Here is a 14,299-nt window from a genome sequence, read left to right on the forward strand (position 1 = left end):
CAAAAAAAAAAACAAAAAAAAAAAACCAAAAAACATTATAAAGGTGATTGAAACAACAGATGGAATGTAAGTGCTGCATAACACACACTTTGTGTACAAAAGTTAAATGAGCAAATTATTACCAAGTGATATGAATACTGATTCACTTAGAATGAATTGCTGAGATCCCTATTTGGCACTTAAATAAACAGTCCTCTACAAGTGATTCTGCTACTCCCTGTCTTGAGTAGAAAATGTATTAAGATTTAACTCTGCGATAGGCAGACATCACTATGGTATCTTTGCTATAGTACCAGAGACTAAATACCAGGGAAAAGCCAAAAATCTGTCACTGGAAGAAGTCACCACATGTGACAGACCATCAGTGATAAAGCCTTCAGGCTTCTTACTCACCCTGGTCTTAGGCCTCTGGTGCACACAGTCAGCAAGAGAAACAACATTTTTAAATCTTACACTGGCGGGAATTGATTGGGCTGCAGGAAAAGCTTTTCAAACAACCCTTTGGATTTTCAATGAGAAAGGTGTGCTCTGGCCAGCCAGGCTTCACAGCCAATATTAGAGGCTAAGTCTCCTCAGCCGGGTGATCAAATCAATGGGTGAAAGAACAGCCTGACACGAAGCCAGTTGACAGCACGGCAACTCAGTGGCAATTACCCTGCCTGCTGTTGGCTTTCAGGTGCTGATTTATCCTTTCTTTTCACTGTGTGTCTCTGAAGAGGGAGGATCCCCCTTACACATAGCTTTTTGCACACTAGGTCTGTCCTCCCTCATTACAAGACTCGTGCATGGGATTATCCTGGACATGGACTCCTGGACTTCTTCACTGGAGCCGAGGATTCTGGAGGCGCTGCCCAAGAACAGGATCTTGGAGGACACCTAAATAAGCTTCACACACCCATGGTATTTCAGAGAGGGAAAACCCAAATTCCCCAGGATCATACCATATTTTGCCTTTTGAACTTGATCAAAGCTAAGACTGTACATATGCATGCAACAAAGGCGACTTGGAATTCTCAGTGTTGCTTCTGGAACCCTTTCATTTTACTGAAATCTGGTATATTAATACCATGCGTGAAAAATATTTTTTGGAATTAGATAAATTTAGTTTTAAATGACAGACAAATTTAACAAGAGATATAAAAACTATTACTTTAGACATTTATTGTAATTTCACTAAATATTTGAAGTATCTGTGAATTGCATTCATCTGATGATCACAGAATACTTTAAATTCCATTTGTTCCTAGCAAAGACTTTAAATAACTATCTAACATACTTTTTGGAAAAATAATTACCGTTAATGTCCATTAAGGCAATGTATCCTTTTATTGTTATTCAAAAACTAACAAAAGAAAAAGCAATTTGGTTTTAGACCATGCAATTAGTAAGAGTAAAATTACCCTGCAATAATTTTAGACAATGTCAGGTCTGCTTCTGTAAACATATTAATAGCTGAGTATGTGTGTTGAGTCATATGTATAATTATTCCCAGAATGGCTGCCTTCCAGGCGTGTAGGCTGAGTCCACGTATAACTCTTCACGTTAGGGGCATGATATGGGCAACACTACACTTCTATCCAGGCTGGTGGCATAAATCATAATTGAATTAGGTAAGGTCAAGGTGTTTTGCATACCATTTGAAAATAAAAAAAGAAAATCAGAAATTTCTCATGGGGTTTTTTTTTTCTTAGTTCTCCTTTCCAAAATGCCTCGTCTAGTAAATGCCCCTTGAACTGTACATTTGGCTTTAATAAAAGCAGATTCTAACACACAACTGGGTATTCACTGACTGATGCCTTGTGCTTTTGCAGGTGCACTGAAGAAGAGAAACCTTGGCCCAACAATCATCACGTTCTAAAAGGTTTCTAGGACAGATTTCTCAGATCAGGCAATAGAAGTTTAAAGTCTGTTTTTTAATGAAGACCTGGGTTTTGGCATTACTGCTGAAAGACAAACTTTTATGTCTTGCACTTATGGCATTCTTATCATTAGCTTTATCTTTATAACCTACCTCTTAAAGAACTGTGTAATTTAAGTTGATAGGGGTATCTGAAAGCTCTCTTTTATTGCCTGTAGTTCTTTCTGTAGTTTCAGTTTCATGGCTACAAAGAATATGATCTCTAACTACACTTCTGGTTTTACTGCCCTGTTTTATCAGACAAACTGCAATTTTACACCTTGTTAAGGAAGCAAGGTGAGAAGAAAACCACATTATACTGTTGACAAGGAAGATAAGACTATTATTTACCTTGACATTTCTGAGCAGTAATATTCTTCATGTAACAGGATAAGAGATAAAGCATATCCTGTAGTGATAATGCACAAACTGAAAGGAACTGGCTTCCACATGCTATCAACACCAGTAATGAAACCGAGCCCTACTGCAATAATCCTATATTTGAGCCGGTTCAGAATGGACTATTTGAAAAGAAAGCAAGCCTTTAATTCGGTCAACTAAAGTAAACACATTTTATCTGTGCACTGCAGTGAATCATAGCCAATTTATTTAAGTGGCTGAATGAAACAGGTTTTGTTTTTCTGCATTTTGTTTCATTTCCCTTGCTCTGACCAGCAGGCAAAGGCCAACTGAACAGGAAACAGTACAATCACAGTAACGGTGGCTGGTCTGTGAATCTGTGTATCTGCAGACACTGCAAGATGCCTTAGAAGTTTAACCTACTGCAAAATACTCTTTCACATGAGAGTGTTCTTCACAATGAAGAGACAAGAAGGAATTAGCCACCATCACTTCTTCCTTGGAGCAAAACGGCACAAACAAAGCTGGAAATTAAATTTTTGCCCATGTGAGGAAATTGAATATACCTTTAATAGACTGAGATGTTCAGATTCTGTGATGATTACTTAAGATAAATGCTGGTTTGAAATATACAACAAAATGTATAAAAATATCACAAATTAAACTAAACGTCTCCCCAAAAAGTCATTACATTCAAGCTTATATCAATAATTACATTTAATTTTATAATAGTTTGTATTATGTGGTTATTCACCTTATCAGAATGTTCTTTAAATTTTGTCAAAAAAATTTAAAAATATTTAGTCAGTGAGGCTCCTACAAATTCTCTGGGAGATTATTCCCTGTTTGTCAGGCTGCTTTCCTCCTCTTCCCCTTCTCTCCATCTCAAATTCATCATAGAATGTTCTTTTTTTTTTTTTTTTTGAAGCAGCTTTTAATTGAAAATTCCTCATAGTCCTTCCTCCAACCTCTCTTTATCAGACAGCCTGAGGGCGAGGTGTATTAATAGCAGCTGCATGACTCAGAGTTGGTAGCTGAGTGGATCCCTTTGCACTGAGCTTTGCTGTTTGGCCTCCCTGCTTGGGTTGCCACCGAGCTCAGGGAGCACCATCACTTCCTTGCAACCAAAAATAAACTGAGAAAGCATAGTGGGGGCTGGGACTGCCTCAAAATCTCTGTCCTTCAGAAGGATTCTCCTCACTGCTATTTTATTCTACGTTCCCACTGTGACTGTATTAAAAAAAAAAATTTAAAAATTCCATGATCCCATCCATCAGCGTGACTGTTTCACACGACTGAGTGATGAAAAAGGAGAGAAGGCCCATGATATGGGCGATGATATGGAGGAGAGGAAGAGGGCCAGTGTTATCCACTCAAACTGCATTCCATGCCCTTTCCCTGAAGGCATCGCTGTTCTCATGAGCCATCACAGCTCGACCCTTCCCAGCCCCGGCTCACCACTCACCCCGCTCCTGCCCGCCGCACGCCGGGGCTGGTGGCATCGCCAGCTCCAAGCCACCCTATCTGGCGAAACACCCGGCCTCCCACCGCGCCCCGGAGCACACGCCTGCCAAAAAGGCGGCAGTATGCCTGCCGGGGCTTTGGACGGAAGAAAAACCAAACCACGCCGCCAGCTCCCCCTCCCCGGCTCAAGCCTTTTTTGGCGTCTTCCTTTCCCGCCCGGCGCGCTAACGGGAGAGCTGCTTCTCGTCCTCTCCTCCTCACTCAAGCGAGCAGGGGGCTCCCGGAGGGCAGCTCTGCCGCTGGAGCAGCTGCCACAGGCTCCCATGACACGGGCAGGGCTGCGCTCGGCTGGGCTGCGCGGGGTCCCCGAGCACCGGTTCCGCACCAGAACGCGCGGAGGGGCGAGGAACTCCGTACGGAGGGCCGGCCGTCTCAGAAGGCGAGAGCTCGCCACCGTCCCCTCACGGGACCTCCATCTCCCTCCGCGCCAGGAGCCGCGCTCCAGGACGCGCGCGCCCCGAGCCGTCCCCGTCGCTCACGGGAGCGCCTCGCGGCCGCCGCCCCCGCGCCCCTCCGGGCAGAGGCTTCGCGCCGCGCGCTGCGCATGCCCGCCCGCCCGCGCCGCGCGTGCGCAGTACGTGCGCAGGAGCCACATCTGATAGGGGGGAAAATCCGAACGGCGGCGGCGGCCGCCATATTGCGGAGCTGTCACAGCGCCCGCCGCGCTCCGCGCCGCATCCCCGGCGAGCAGCGCGGGGCGGCCCCGCTGCGCCTCTTGCCCCGCTGCGAGGGGGCGGCGGGGGGAGGACACACCGCCCCGCCAGGAGCGGAGAGCGCCGCGCCCCGAGCACCCTGCCCCGGCGGCTCGTCGCCCCCCTCCGCTCGGCGCCGCGGAGGGAGCGGAGTCCCAGGTGAGGCGGGGGCGCTGAGGCGAGGGGTGCGCGGGCGGCTGCCGGTGGGGCCGCGGGGGGGCAGCGCGGGGGCAGCAGCCCGAGGCGTGAGCCCGCCCGCAGACCTTGGTGGGCGGGGGGCAGCCCGCGACTTGTTGCGGCGGCGGGAGCGCGGCACCGCGCCGCTCGTGTGCGGGACACCGCGTCCGCCCGGGACCGGGACCCGGCTCGCCCACCCCCGGCTCGCCCCGCTCTGTCGGGGCGCCCCGGGAGCGCGCAACCCGGCGTGCCCGCGCAGCCTCCGCTGCATTATTCATGTCCCCGAGCGGCGCGGCTCGGGAGGTTACACCGTAGTAGACATGTGGCAGTCGGGTCGGGCCAGCTGAGCGCGGCGGTGTGGGAGAATAATAAGGAATTACTTCATAAACAAGTGCTGTGGAGCATCTGTTGCTGTCTATTGTTTTCGACAAATGCGCGTTTTTAAGAGTCCTTAAGTACTGACCGACGTAATGGGCGCAGCGGCCCTGAATGAGCCTTTGTGCATTGTTTTTTTGAATGGATTAATGTTTTGTACAAGTCGTGGGCATTTGTAATTAACCTTGTCGCTTAAAGTTTAGCGCAGATAAAAGGTTTTAATTTGAACTTTGTGGAATTCACTTGTCTTTTGTCAGTTTCTTAATCTGAACGCGAAAAAACAAAACCTCTTTGGACTCCATGCCAACACAACGAATCACTTTGGTTGTAGGGTGCTGTTAAGCTGTCTTTTCCAGTCTGTGTAACACCCAGGACAAGTATTTCGTGTTCCTCTTTCTAGTACAGGCTTTTAAAAAGATTCCATTTTTCAAACTGAGTTCAGAGTTACGGGAGTGGCATTTTCTGAGTTTTAAGTAGTTCTGTCTCTGTGGCTGGTTCGTGTCAGCCTTCAGATGTATCGCTGTATGTCGCTCTGGTTTGTTTCCATCGGAGATGCCTGTCGCCCTGTCTGCTCCACGGGCGCATTTTTGGGGATGCATGTGCCTGCGCAGCACCTCGCACATGGAGAAGATTGTGGAGATGCGGTTGTTGCTGTCAGCTCTCGGTGCGTTGGCACAGCGCTGCTGGGCAACGTGTGCTCCCAGGGAAGATGTGGAGTTGTACAGTAACATTATGGCTACTGCGATGAAGTTGTTTTTTAATCGCTAAAAATTGGGACAAGTAGTAACTGTTTGTTGGATTATAAGACTTACCTCTATTGATCTATTGATTTAGCATAAGAGGGCCTGTGAGAAAAATAAACTGGGAGTCAGTGCAATGTTCCCAGATAAGCAGCCTCCCAGCAAATGCCAATTGCAAGGCAGTGGCGTATTTCCAAGCTTTGTACTGAAGTGACACAGTTGTTCTAGTAGGTTGGAGAGCAAAAGCGAAACATCTTGAGAAAATACATGAAAAAATGACATGGTGTGACATGTCTGGAGCTGTCCACAGAGTTTTTGTTGAGTGCTGATTCAGAGAAAAGGGGTGAAAGTGTGTGTAGAGGTGACAAAAAGAGTTCTGCTCTGACTGTTTCTGCCATTCCAGGGCTATGAAAAAGGTTGATTCACAGAATCAACCAGAAAAAGGTTGTTTCACAGAAAATTGGGTAAAGCCATAAAGAAAGTGAAGATTTAGATCCACTTATAAGCTGCAAAACCAGGAGGGTAAGACGTGTAGATGTTTTGATGTGCGAAGGCAGTTCCTGGCAGAGTTCCTTTAGCTTTTGCCAGGATAGGTGAACGGCCTTTCTTCTTCAGCAGCCTTGATCTGCTTTTTGAGAAGGGCTGCCTCTGTTGCTGGAGGTGAAGAGGAAAGTTGTTGTAGGCACTAAGTCTTTCTGTTGGATGTGTTAAATACATCAGAGCCATCCTATCGCTTTATATTGCATTTAGAAGTCTCTGGGAGTAGAGGAAAGGGAGGATTTTCAAGTTTGTAAATGTAAACAAAGATGTATACAAATTTCTAGAGAAAGAACTGATTGTGGAAAGATACTGATCCATTAAAGCAGCGCCCAGTGTATCCTGCATGCTCAGCAAGTTTATTCCAGAGCTGAAGGAGCCTAGGTAAACTCTTTCCTTTCAATACTGAATAACTGCATTTGTTGGCTAACTGTACCAATAGGCTAATACTTAGCTGTACTTTGGATATAAAAACCGGGTTTTTTTCCTTTCTGCTTTAGATATTTATTAATCACTCTGAAGTGAAACCTTCGAGTCATGTAGTAGAAAGAAAAAGAAATATGACATTGGCCCAAAAAGGCAGTTAATCTTTACACTGGAACATTGCAGTTTAAGAACTATAGCTAGTTTATATGAAGAATGATGAGTGGCCAGTTCATAGGTTTCCTTTATTTTATGGAGCTAGTTCATAGGTTTCCTTTATTTTATGGAGCTAGTTGTAAGAGACTTAATAGCATCATTCAGAAAATATAATACTTGACTTGGAGATGAGATATACTCAAAATTCTGGGTACATGGCCTATTTCTTTGCTAACTATATATTTAGAGAAAGGATTATTGCACTAGGAAGCAACAGTACTTCTATCAATTTATATTAATGATTTCCATTTTTGATGGTGCATCCAGTGTGCATGGTAAAATTCTATAATTGTAGGACTCTTCAGAATCTTTGAATTATTTCCCATAGTGGATTTATGGGTACTTGAAGTTAAGGTTACTAAACTCAATAAATATTAAGTGTATGTAAATAGTGTAGCACATCTAAAACATACCAGTTTATTAACTGGCAAAACTGCAAGTAGTGCACAAAATATTCTTTGACTGGTATGAAGTTGCTTTTAATTGAATACTGTGTTGGCAACTGCCAGGTTTTCATTTTACTTCTGAAGTTCACAGGTAGTCTAGTTTAGAAGAAATACTTAATTCTTCAAAATGTGTTTTCCTATAGATTTGTTCAATACACAAGTTGTACTAGTTCTATTGCAGTTATTTTTCATATATAGCAAGCCTGTTTTGGGTGTTTCAGAGAATGGAGGGTTGGGGGGAAATGGTGGTTTTAAGAAGGGAAAGATACAGTGTATATATAAAAAGTGGCAAGTAAAACTCTGCATGTGATGTCTGGCACTGGTCAAATCTCAATTTTTATGTATTAGGTGTACAATTCAGGGTTGGTTTTTTTTTCTGTTTTTTTTAGTTCCCACCCTGGTTTGCTTATATTGCAGACAACTGTGTAGGCGGTCGCTCTGTCCGTCTGAAAAAGATGTATGCAGAAGTAAAGTCTGTAGCAAGTGAACTTTATTGGATTGCAGCAAATGTGTCATTAGGGAGCTGTTAGTGTGAAAGCTGATTGCCCTGCAGACATTCACAGACTGCTTTGGAGTCGAGAGACATTTCTGTAGAAATCTGAGACCAGTTAGTCAGGTCCAATGGCCTGTGAGTTGCCTATTGCTTCCCCCGCAAAGATCTAAAACTTTTAGGTACCACAAAAAATGGAATGGGATAAGACTTTGAAAAGAAAAAGTATATTAATTTTAAATAAGTTTCTGTTAATAAATGAGTAAGTTATATTGCTGTGGGTAAAGCTCTGTGGTCTCTGACATCTATCTGTATTTAGGCAAACAGATGATAAACCTCTTGCTCAAGCTTAGGAGGGATGCTTCTGGGGAGACTGCTTCTGAGAGAAGGCCCTAAGCTATCAGATAGGGATCCTTCTTTTGAGTGTTACTTCTTTACCAGCCAGCATCCTGCTTGAGCTTTCTGCTTGCTATCCCATCCTCACCTGACCTCAGACCCATGGCTGTGTGTATGAATGTTTCTTTTGAAAACAGCTGCTGCATAAACTATTTGCCAGAATTTTGGCATCAGGCATTTAATGCACCATCATCTTCTGAAGAAAGCTTTCATTGTCATCTTTCAACAATTACTTTATTTGTTGCTTTCTGTGGCATAACTAGAAACTTGGATGATACTGATTTAAAAATCCCAACTGCCTTGTAGTGAAACTAATTGAAATCACAGCTTTTCATTTCAAGAGAGTTCTTGATGTTCTGGATGGCTTTTTTATCTGTTTGTGATGTGGAGCCTGCTGATACTTTTGTTGTTTTGGTCCAGAGTCCAGATTACTGCATGTGCTTCTGAAGGTCCTGACTGTTGTAGCCGTAGGAAATCGGTAAAGTCACAACCCTGTTAATCCTGACTTGGAAGAGGGACCTTTAGGATTTTAAATGCTGAAGTGATGAGCCTTTATACCTTGTAGGTCAGAAGCTGGTTTCAGAATGCAGGAATCAAAAGGAATATCATTCCCAATCCCAGCTGACTGGGGTCTTTTCTGATGTTGGTTTTTTTTTTTTTTTTTGCAATGCCATTTCCCATGAGTGTTAAGACTGTTAAGTGTAAGTAATTAGTTGCTTCAAAGTTAAAAATTTTACATCTGCTAAATATAAATTTATCTGCACTGGCATTAGTAGCAGAAGTGAACTGCCACTCCAGTAATAACAGTGGAGATACATGATATTTTGCCTGGCTGCAATTTTTGGTTTATTTTGGCCCAATGTTTCCCTCATGTTTGTTTTGTTTTTAATGTTAGCTGGTGCCAATAATTGGGAAAGATAAGGTGATTTTTGGCTTTTATTCAGTGCTTATTTGATGTCAATGTTTGCAGTTTTAAGATCTGTGAACTTCTTGATTTGTATATACATATAATAGTTACAATGCATTTGTGTGAATGTACTGTTTCAAAATTGCACAAGGTTTTGAATATGAAAGCATATTCAGGCTGACTCAGGCTGTTTTTTGTATTATATATAATAAGACTGACTCAGGCTGTTTTTTGTATTATATATAAAAATGAAAACAATGGAAATAAGTTCAGCATAATTGGCTATAAATTTATATTTGGCTAATTTTTTAAAAGAAATTATAGATTTTATTTTTCCATTCATTAAAGATACTGCAAGCAAACACTTCAACAAAAAAAAATATTGGATGCTGTTTGTTTTGCATAGATTTTTTTTTTTTCTATTGCTCATATACTGTGATAATTTCTCAGGCCCATGAGATCTGTGGAACTAACTGTGAGATTTCATTTTTATTGAGTTTTACTTAAGAGAATTCTTGCTTTTTCTGATAACTTTGTTCTCTTGCATGCAAAAACATGTCTCCCAGTTGTGGTTTGATGACACAGGATTAACCTGTAAAACTCTGTAGTCACACTTCTGATTTTAAAAGCTACCTTAAGGTTTTAAAGTAAGTTTTCAAATAAATAACTTATGGTTTGTTGGTAGTATTATAGCAAAATGTTTGAGTAAATACCAAAGCAAAAGTCTGGGACATGTTTATGAATGAATTTGTGGTGATAAAATGTATGAGGGCATGACAGTCATTGTAGAAATTGCTGGATGCGTTGTCTCTTAGAAAGACCTCAGAAAGGAATAATTTGATAACACAGTTCTTGGTCCTGTGCCATGTGTTGTCGTTGCTCTCCTGGAGACTGGACTCCCTTATCAGTCATCTTACCATACCCCTTCTTTTCAGTGCTGTGTAACTAAAGGCACAGGAAGGTGGCTGTGCTACTTTCTGTTCCTTTTGGTACTGTTGAGTTGGCACGCTTACAAAATGGTGGATGAGAATCTAATTTAGCTTTTGCATCCTAAATTAACTGAGTGTAACTCTAGGGCTTCAATCTTCCTTCAGTTTTTCAAGTATTGAGCCTCTGCTGTCAGAGGTGAGCACAGGGATTACTACAGCTTGGAATCCTGCTAACTGTTAGCAGATATTAGAGCCAAGCTTGTTTTGGTTTCTGCTATTCTCTTGAATTTTTCCAAGGCATACATTACGGAAAGAATGGAGAAGAGGAGGCAGTCTCTTCTCTGAAAGGGGAACATGTTGTCGATTTTTTTATCAAAAGCCACAGTTTATCAAAAGCCATTTTTTTTTTCTCCTCCCCAGGAAGCTTTTATGGTTAAAAGGCAGGGAGAGGAATAGAGGAAAAGTGTATTCATAAAGTTCAAGAATATATTTAACAGTATCTTAGAACTGTAGTCTTACTGCTGATATCCAGATGTTAGAAAGATAAATGACTTGTCAGTAGAATTGTTAGAAAGATAAATGACTTGTCAGTAGAATTGCTTTGTTAAGGTTTGGGGCTTGACACTCTTCAACCATCTCAGACCCAGGGAAAAGTTAGCAAAGTTTGGAAGAAGGATGTTTCATTGATAGTGGGCACAGGGAATGCAGAATTCATGAGGCACAAGGGCGTTTGGCAGAACTTCCAAGATAAGGGAGAAACCAACAAAGCCAACTCAGCAACTGTGCTGAATCAGCTCCAAGTGGAGAAAAGGTAATTCTGGCAGGGGGTGACTGTCACCACAACTCAGGGCCCACTGACTCCCTAAGTCTATGACTCCAGAAGGGAATGGCTGAGCATGTGGTGTGATTGGCAGGAGAAGTGAGAGAATCATTGAACCAGTAGAAGGTAGAATGTTGATCAAGAAGAGAGCTGTGTGACCTGTAGCCAATAAAACGTGATTTCTAAATGTAAGAATGGTATGTATGAAATGCTAAATGCTAAAATGTATGAAAGGTGTAAAGTTGGGGTGATTGGGGTGCCAGTGGGTTCTCGCCCAGCTCCCTGCTCTGAGCAGATCAGAATAAAGCTTGGCTTATTGCGTAAATTGGCACTGCACATCAGGCAGTGAGCCTGCATTTGGGATATGACTGATACTGTCCAGTTTTCTAGAGTATCTTCTGTAATTAAAAAAATCTACGGGAATGTAATTGTTTTTATACTAGGCAAACAGAGTATTATTATACTTTTAGGGTTGGGCTGGATTAGTTATATCGTAATGAATGTCACTTCAAGATAGTGTTTTAATGTTTTCAGGCTGATTTTTTTATTAAACACAGTTTTGTTCCATATCTGAATGATGCCATTAGATCTCTGTTTCTGTAATCTTCAGTCTTAACATTTGTTTTCTTTACCAGCCAACAACATTTATGCTTCTTAAATTCTGTTTTCATCCTTTATCTGTTCTTTTTAGTCTGTTTTCAAACATATCTCTAGAGATTAGAAGAAGAAATAAAAAATAAAGTGCTACTGCACCTTAAATTGTTGTGCAAATGTTTCTAATATTTACTGTATTTTTATTGCCAAGAAGCAAGGAAAATTTTCTTCTGTAATTTTTTTAGTAAAAATACTTTATTTTTTCATCTTTCTTTATGAATGAAAGATCAGTTATACAAAAGCTTTTTTTTGATAAATGGATTGCTCTCAAATATTTTATTTTTTTCTCTCTTTCTTTTAAGCATTTCTGAAGATTTTATTCATCTGTTGCAGCTATGGAGTTATAATACTGAAATCTCAGAATATTCTGACTAGCATGTCACAGTCGTTTTTTTTAGAATAAGTATAATTCCAATTAATATTATTTTTGAAGGCAGTGCAGTCTTTGATGCTCTTTGCAACCCAGCAGCAGTCTGATTTGGGGAAGTCATTTCTATAAATGTGTGCAGGAAGATGACTAGCTGCTTGCTCTGAGATAGGAGGAGTTGAAAAGGAGGTAGGATGATATCTACCAATAACTTTGCAAGCATATTTTTTCAAAGCATAAAAACTTTTTTTGGAACAGAAAACAGTAGTGAGTACTTTAATCACCACATAGGCATAACTTATAGCCTTCTGCTTAAAAAGAAAAAAATATGTTATTTTAAGCACAGCAGAATTTCTTTTTTTACTGTTGGTGTACTTGCATTTCTTTTCATTTGGGAAAAATTACTGTCATTCCTTTGCCGAGTGAAGCAAATTTTATAGCCAGGAAATAAAAGTTTTGGTGCTTTAAAGGTATTAAAGTGGGTTTTTTGTCTTCATGCTGTTTCTTGTAAATAGTGTTAGAGGTTTTTAATAGTAGATGATGTATGATAACAGAACCTTTAAAAGAATTTGTAACACTTGGGGAACTGTTGTCTCTTTATTGTAACATTACTGCATTAATGTTCTACAGAAACTAGGAAGGATGTTACTGCTTAGAGACCTGTAGATTCTGGCTCTGGCTAAATTAGTTGCTCTTTCTATATGTCACCTACAGAGAAGTGTATTTTGTACATATAGAGCACTTGTGTACTTGTACAGGAATTTGTACTATTTACTGTGATTAAGTCTTGATTAATTTAAAAACAACCCTTTTAATTTTTTTTTTTTTTTTTTTTTGGCAGAAGGGGGCAAAGAGTTTTTGGAAGATTTAAGTGGACAGGAGAATACAGAAAACAAGAAAAATGCCGAAACCAGTAAGTAGCAGATGTATATTAATCTAAAATCTAGGAAGGTTTTTTACATTTTAGAGAGATAATCTTTAACTGTTCTAGTTGTTTTGACTGTGTCCTTTTTAGATTTTGTAAGATTTGATCTTGTACAATTGGAGTTGAGACCATTTGGTACCAGTATGTGGGGAAAAATGATCAAGAAAGCTTGGTACTGCAAATTGCGTGGAGGACAGTTGGAAATGGGAGCAGTACTTGGAGCCCATTTGGCTGGCAGGAGAAATGACTTTTCAGGAATTGTTGACTTTTGAGATGAGCTGACTTAGAGTAGTTATTTGAGGCATAATTTGAGCCTGGCTCAGTATCTGTGAGAATCGGTGGAAGGGTTTGCTGCAGGATTTGGCAGGGGAAGACAGAGCATGTGTAAAGCGTCTGCACTAAGTTAATAGTTCTACCATGGTAGAGGGTATCATGGTAGAAAGTAAGTTTGAATGGAGGAAATAAGCAGTGTTTGTGCTCTCTTGTTCCACTCATTTCAGCTAAGATAGGGGTTCATCCACTTTCTACCCAGGGGGCAAAAAAGATCCCCATCTTCTGTTTTGATAATAATTCTAGAAGTGTTTAAGGAGATAATTATTCAGTAGGTTGATTCTTTTTCTGTTAATGTTATATTGCTAGCTTAGGATTTCATCTGCCGTGTGTTAAATGACTTTTGCTTGTCTCTTCCAGTTGTGTCCAGTGAGAAAAGCATTCAGGAAGGGAACTGAATTGTCAGGTTATTTCTACTCAACTTGGTTGGTTTACTTAATAGCCATAGGGCTTCTTTGTTTACTGATGTTTCATTTTGGTAGCAGACTGGGAGCAGGGCAGGTCCGTTGCTAAGAAAAAATGTGTCTGTATATGTGTACACACATACATTCTGATATGTAGATACATAAAAGGTTTTTGCTACTAATAAGACATTACCCCTATAAATAATCAGTGTTGTGTGCCAATATTTGGAACTGGTACAGCTTGATGAATAATGTAAGTGTGGACTAAGGGCTTTGATGTTCTGTTCTGAGCTTTGCAGTTGGTCTGATGACCACCTGGCCATACCTTGTTTCTGTAATTTCTTCTTTTCCTGACAGTAGATTAGGGGCAGTATCTTGGCACTTTCTCCAGCTGGAAGTAGCTGTATCCTGCTCATTGGTAAGAGAAAGCTGCACTATCAAGGGCAGGAAAATTAATTAGAAGCAAACTGTCTGACCTGTTTGAGTGCTGGCTATGAGAATTGAGTACTGCCTTTCACGGAGCTTCTCAACTGGAAAACTGTGTTTTAAGAAGGAGGCAGAAAGTCATTGTGAGCTCATGTGGTTTCTGAGGCTTTTGGCTCCATGCATCTGGAGACCAATGGAGCCACAGAGGTGGTGACTAGAAAAAAAAAACAAAAAAACCAAAACCTGGGTGAGGTAACTTCTTTT

The 14,299-nt window shown here is 41.2% G+C and overlaps 1 protein-coding gene across 1 annotated transcript in view; it reads left to right on the top strand.

Annotated features, from left to right (window-relative positions):
- Positions 1–4,517: 4,517 nt before the first annotated feature.
- RDX (radixin) overlaps positions 4,518–14,299 on the top strand; it is a 44,984-nt gene continuing 35,202 nt past the window's right edge. Inside the window, exons 1-2 of the mRNA XM_068181359.1 lie at positions 4,518–4,632; positions 12,792–12,863. Coding sequence (XP_068037460.1) covers positions 12,852–12,863 — 12 coding nt within the window. The 5' untranslated portion in view covers positions 4,518–4,632; positions 12,792–12,851. The remainder of the gene's footprint in view (positions 4,633–12,791; positions 12,864–14,299) is intronic.

This window comes from Anomalospiza imberbis, chromosome 2, assembly GCF_031753505.1.
Source record: "Anomalospiza imberbis isolate Cuckoo-Finch-1a 21T00152 chromosome 2, ASM3175350v1, whole genome shotgun sequence".
Taxonomy (NCBI): Eukaryota; Metazoa; Chordata; class Aves; order Passeriformes; family Viduidae; genus Anomalospiza; species Anomalospiza imberbis.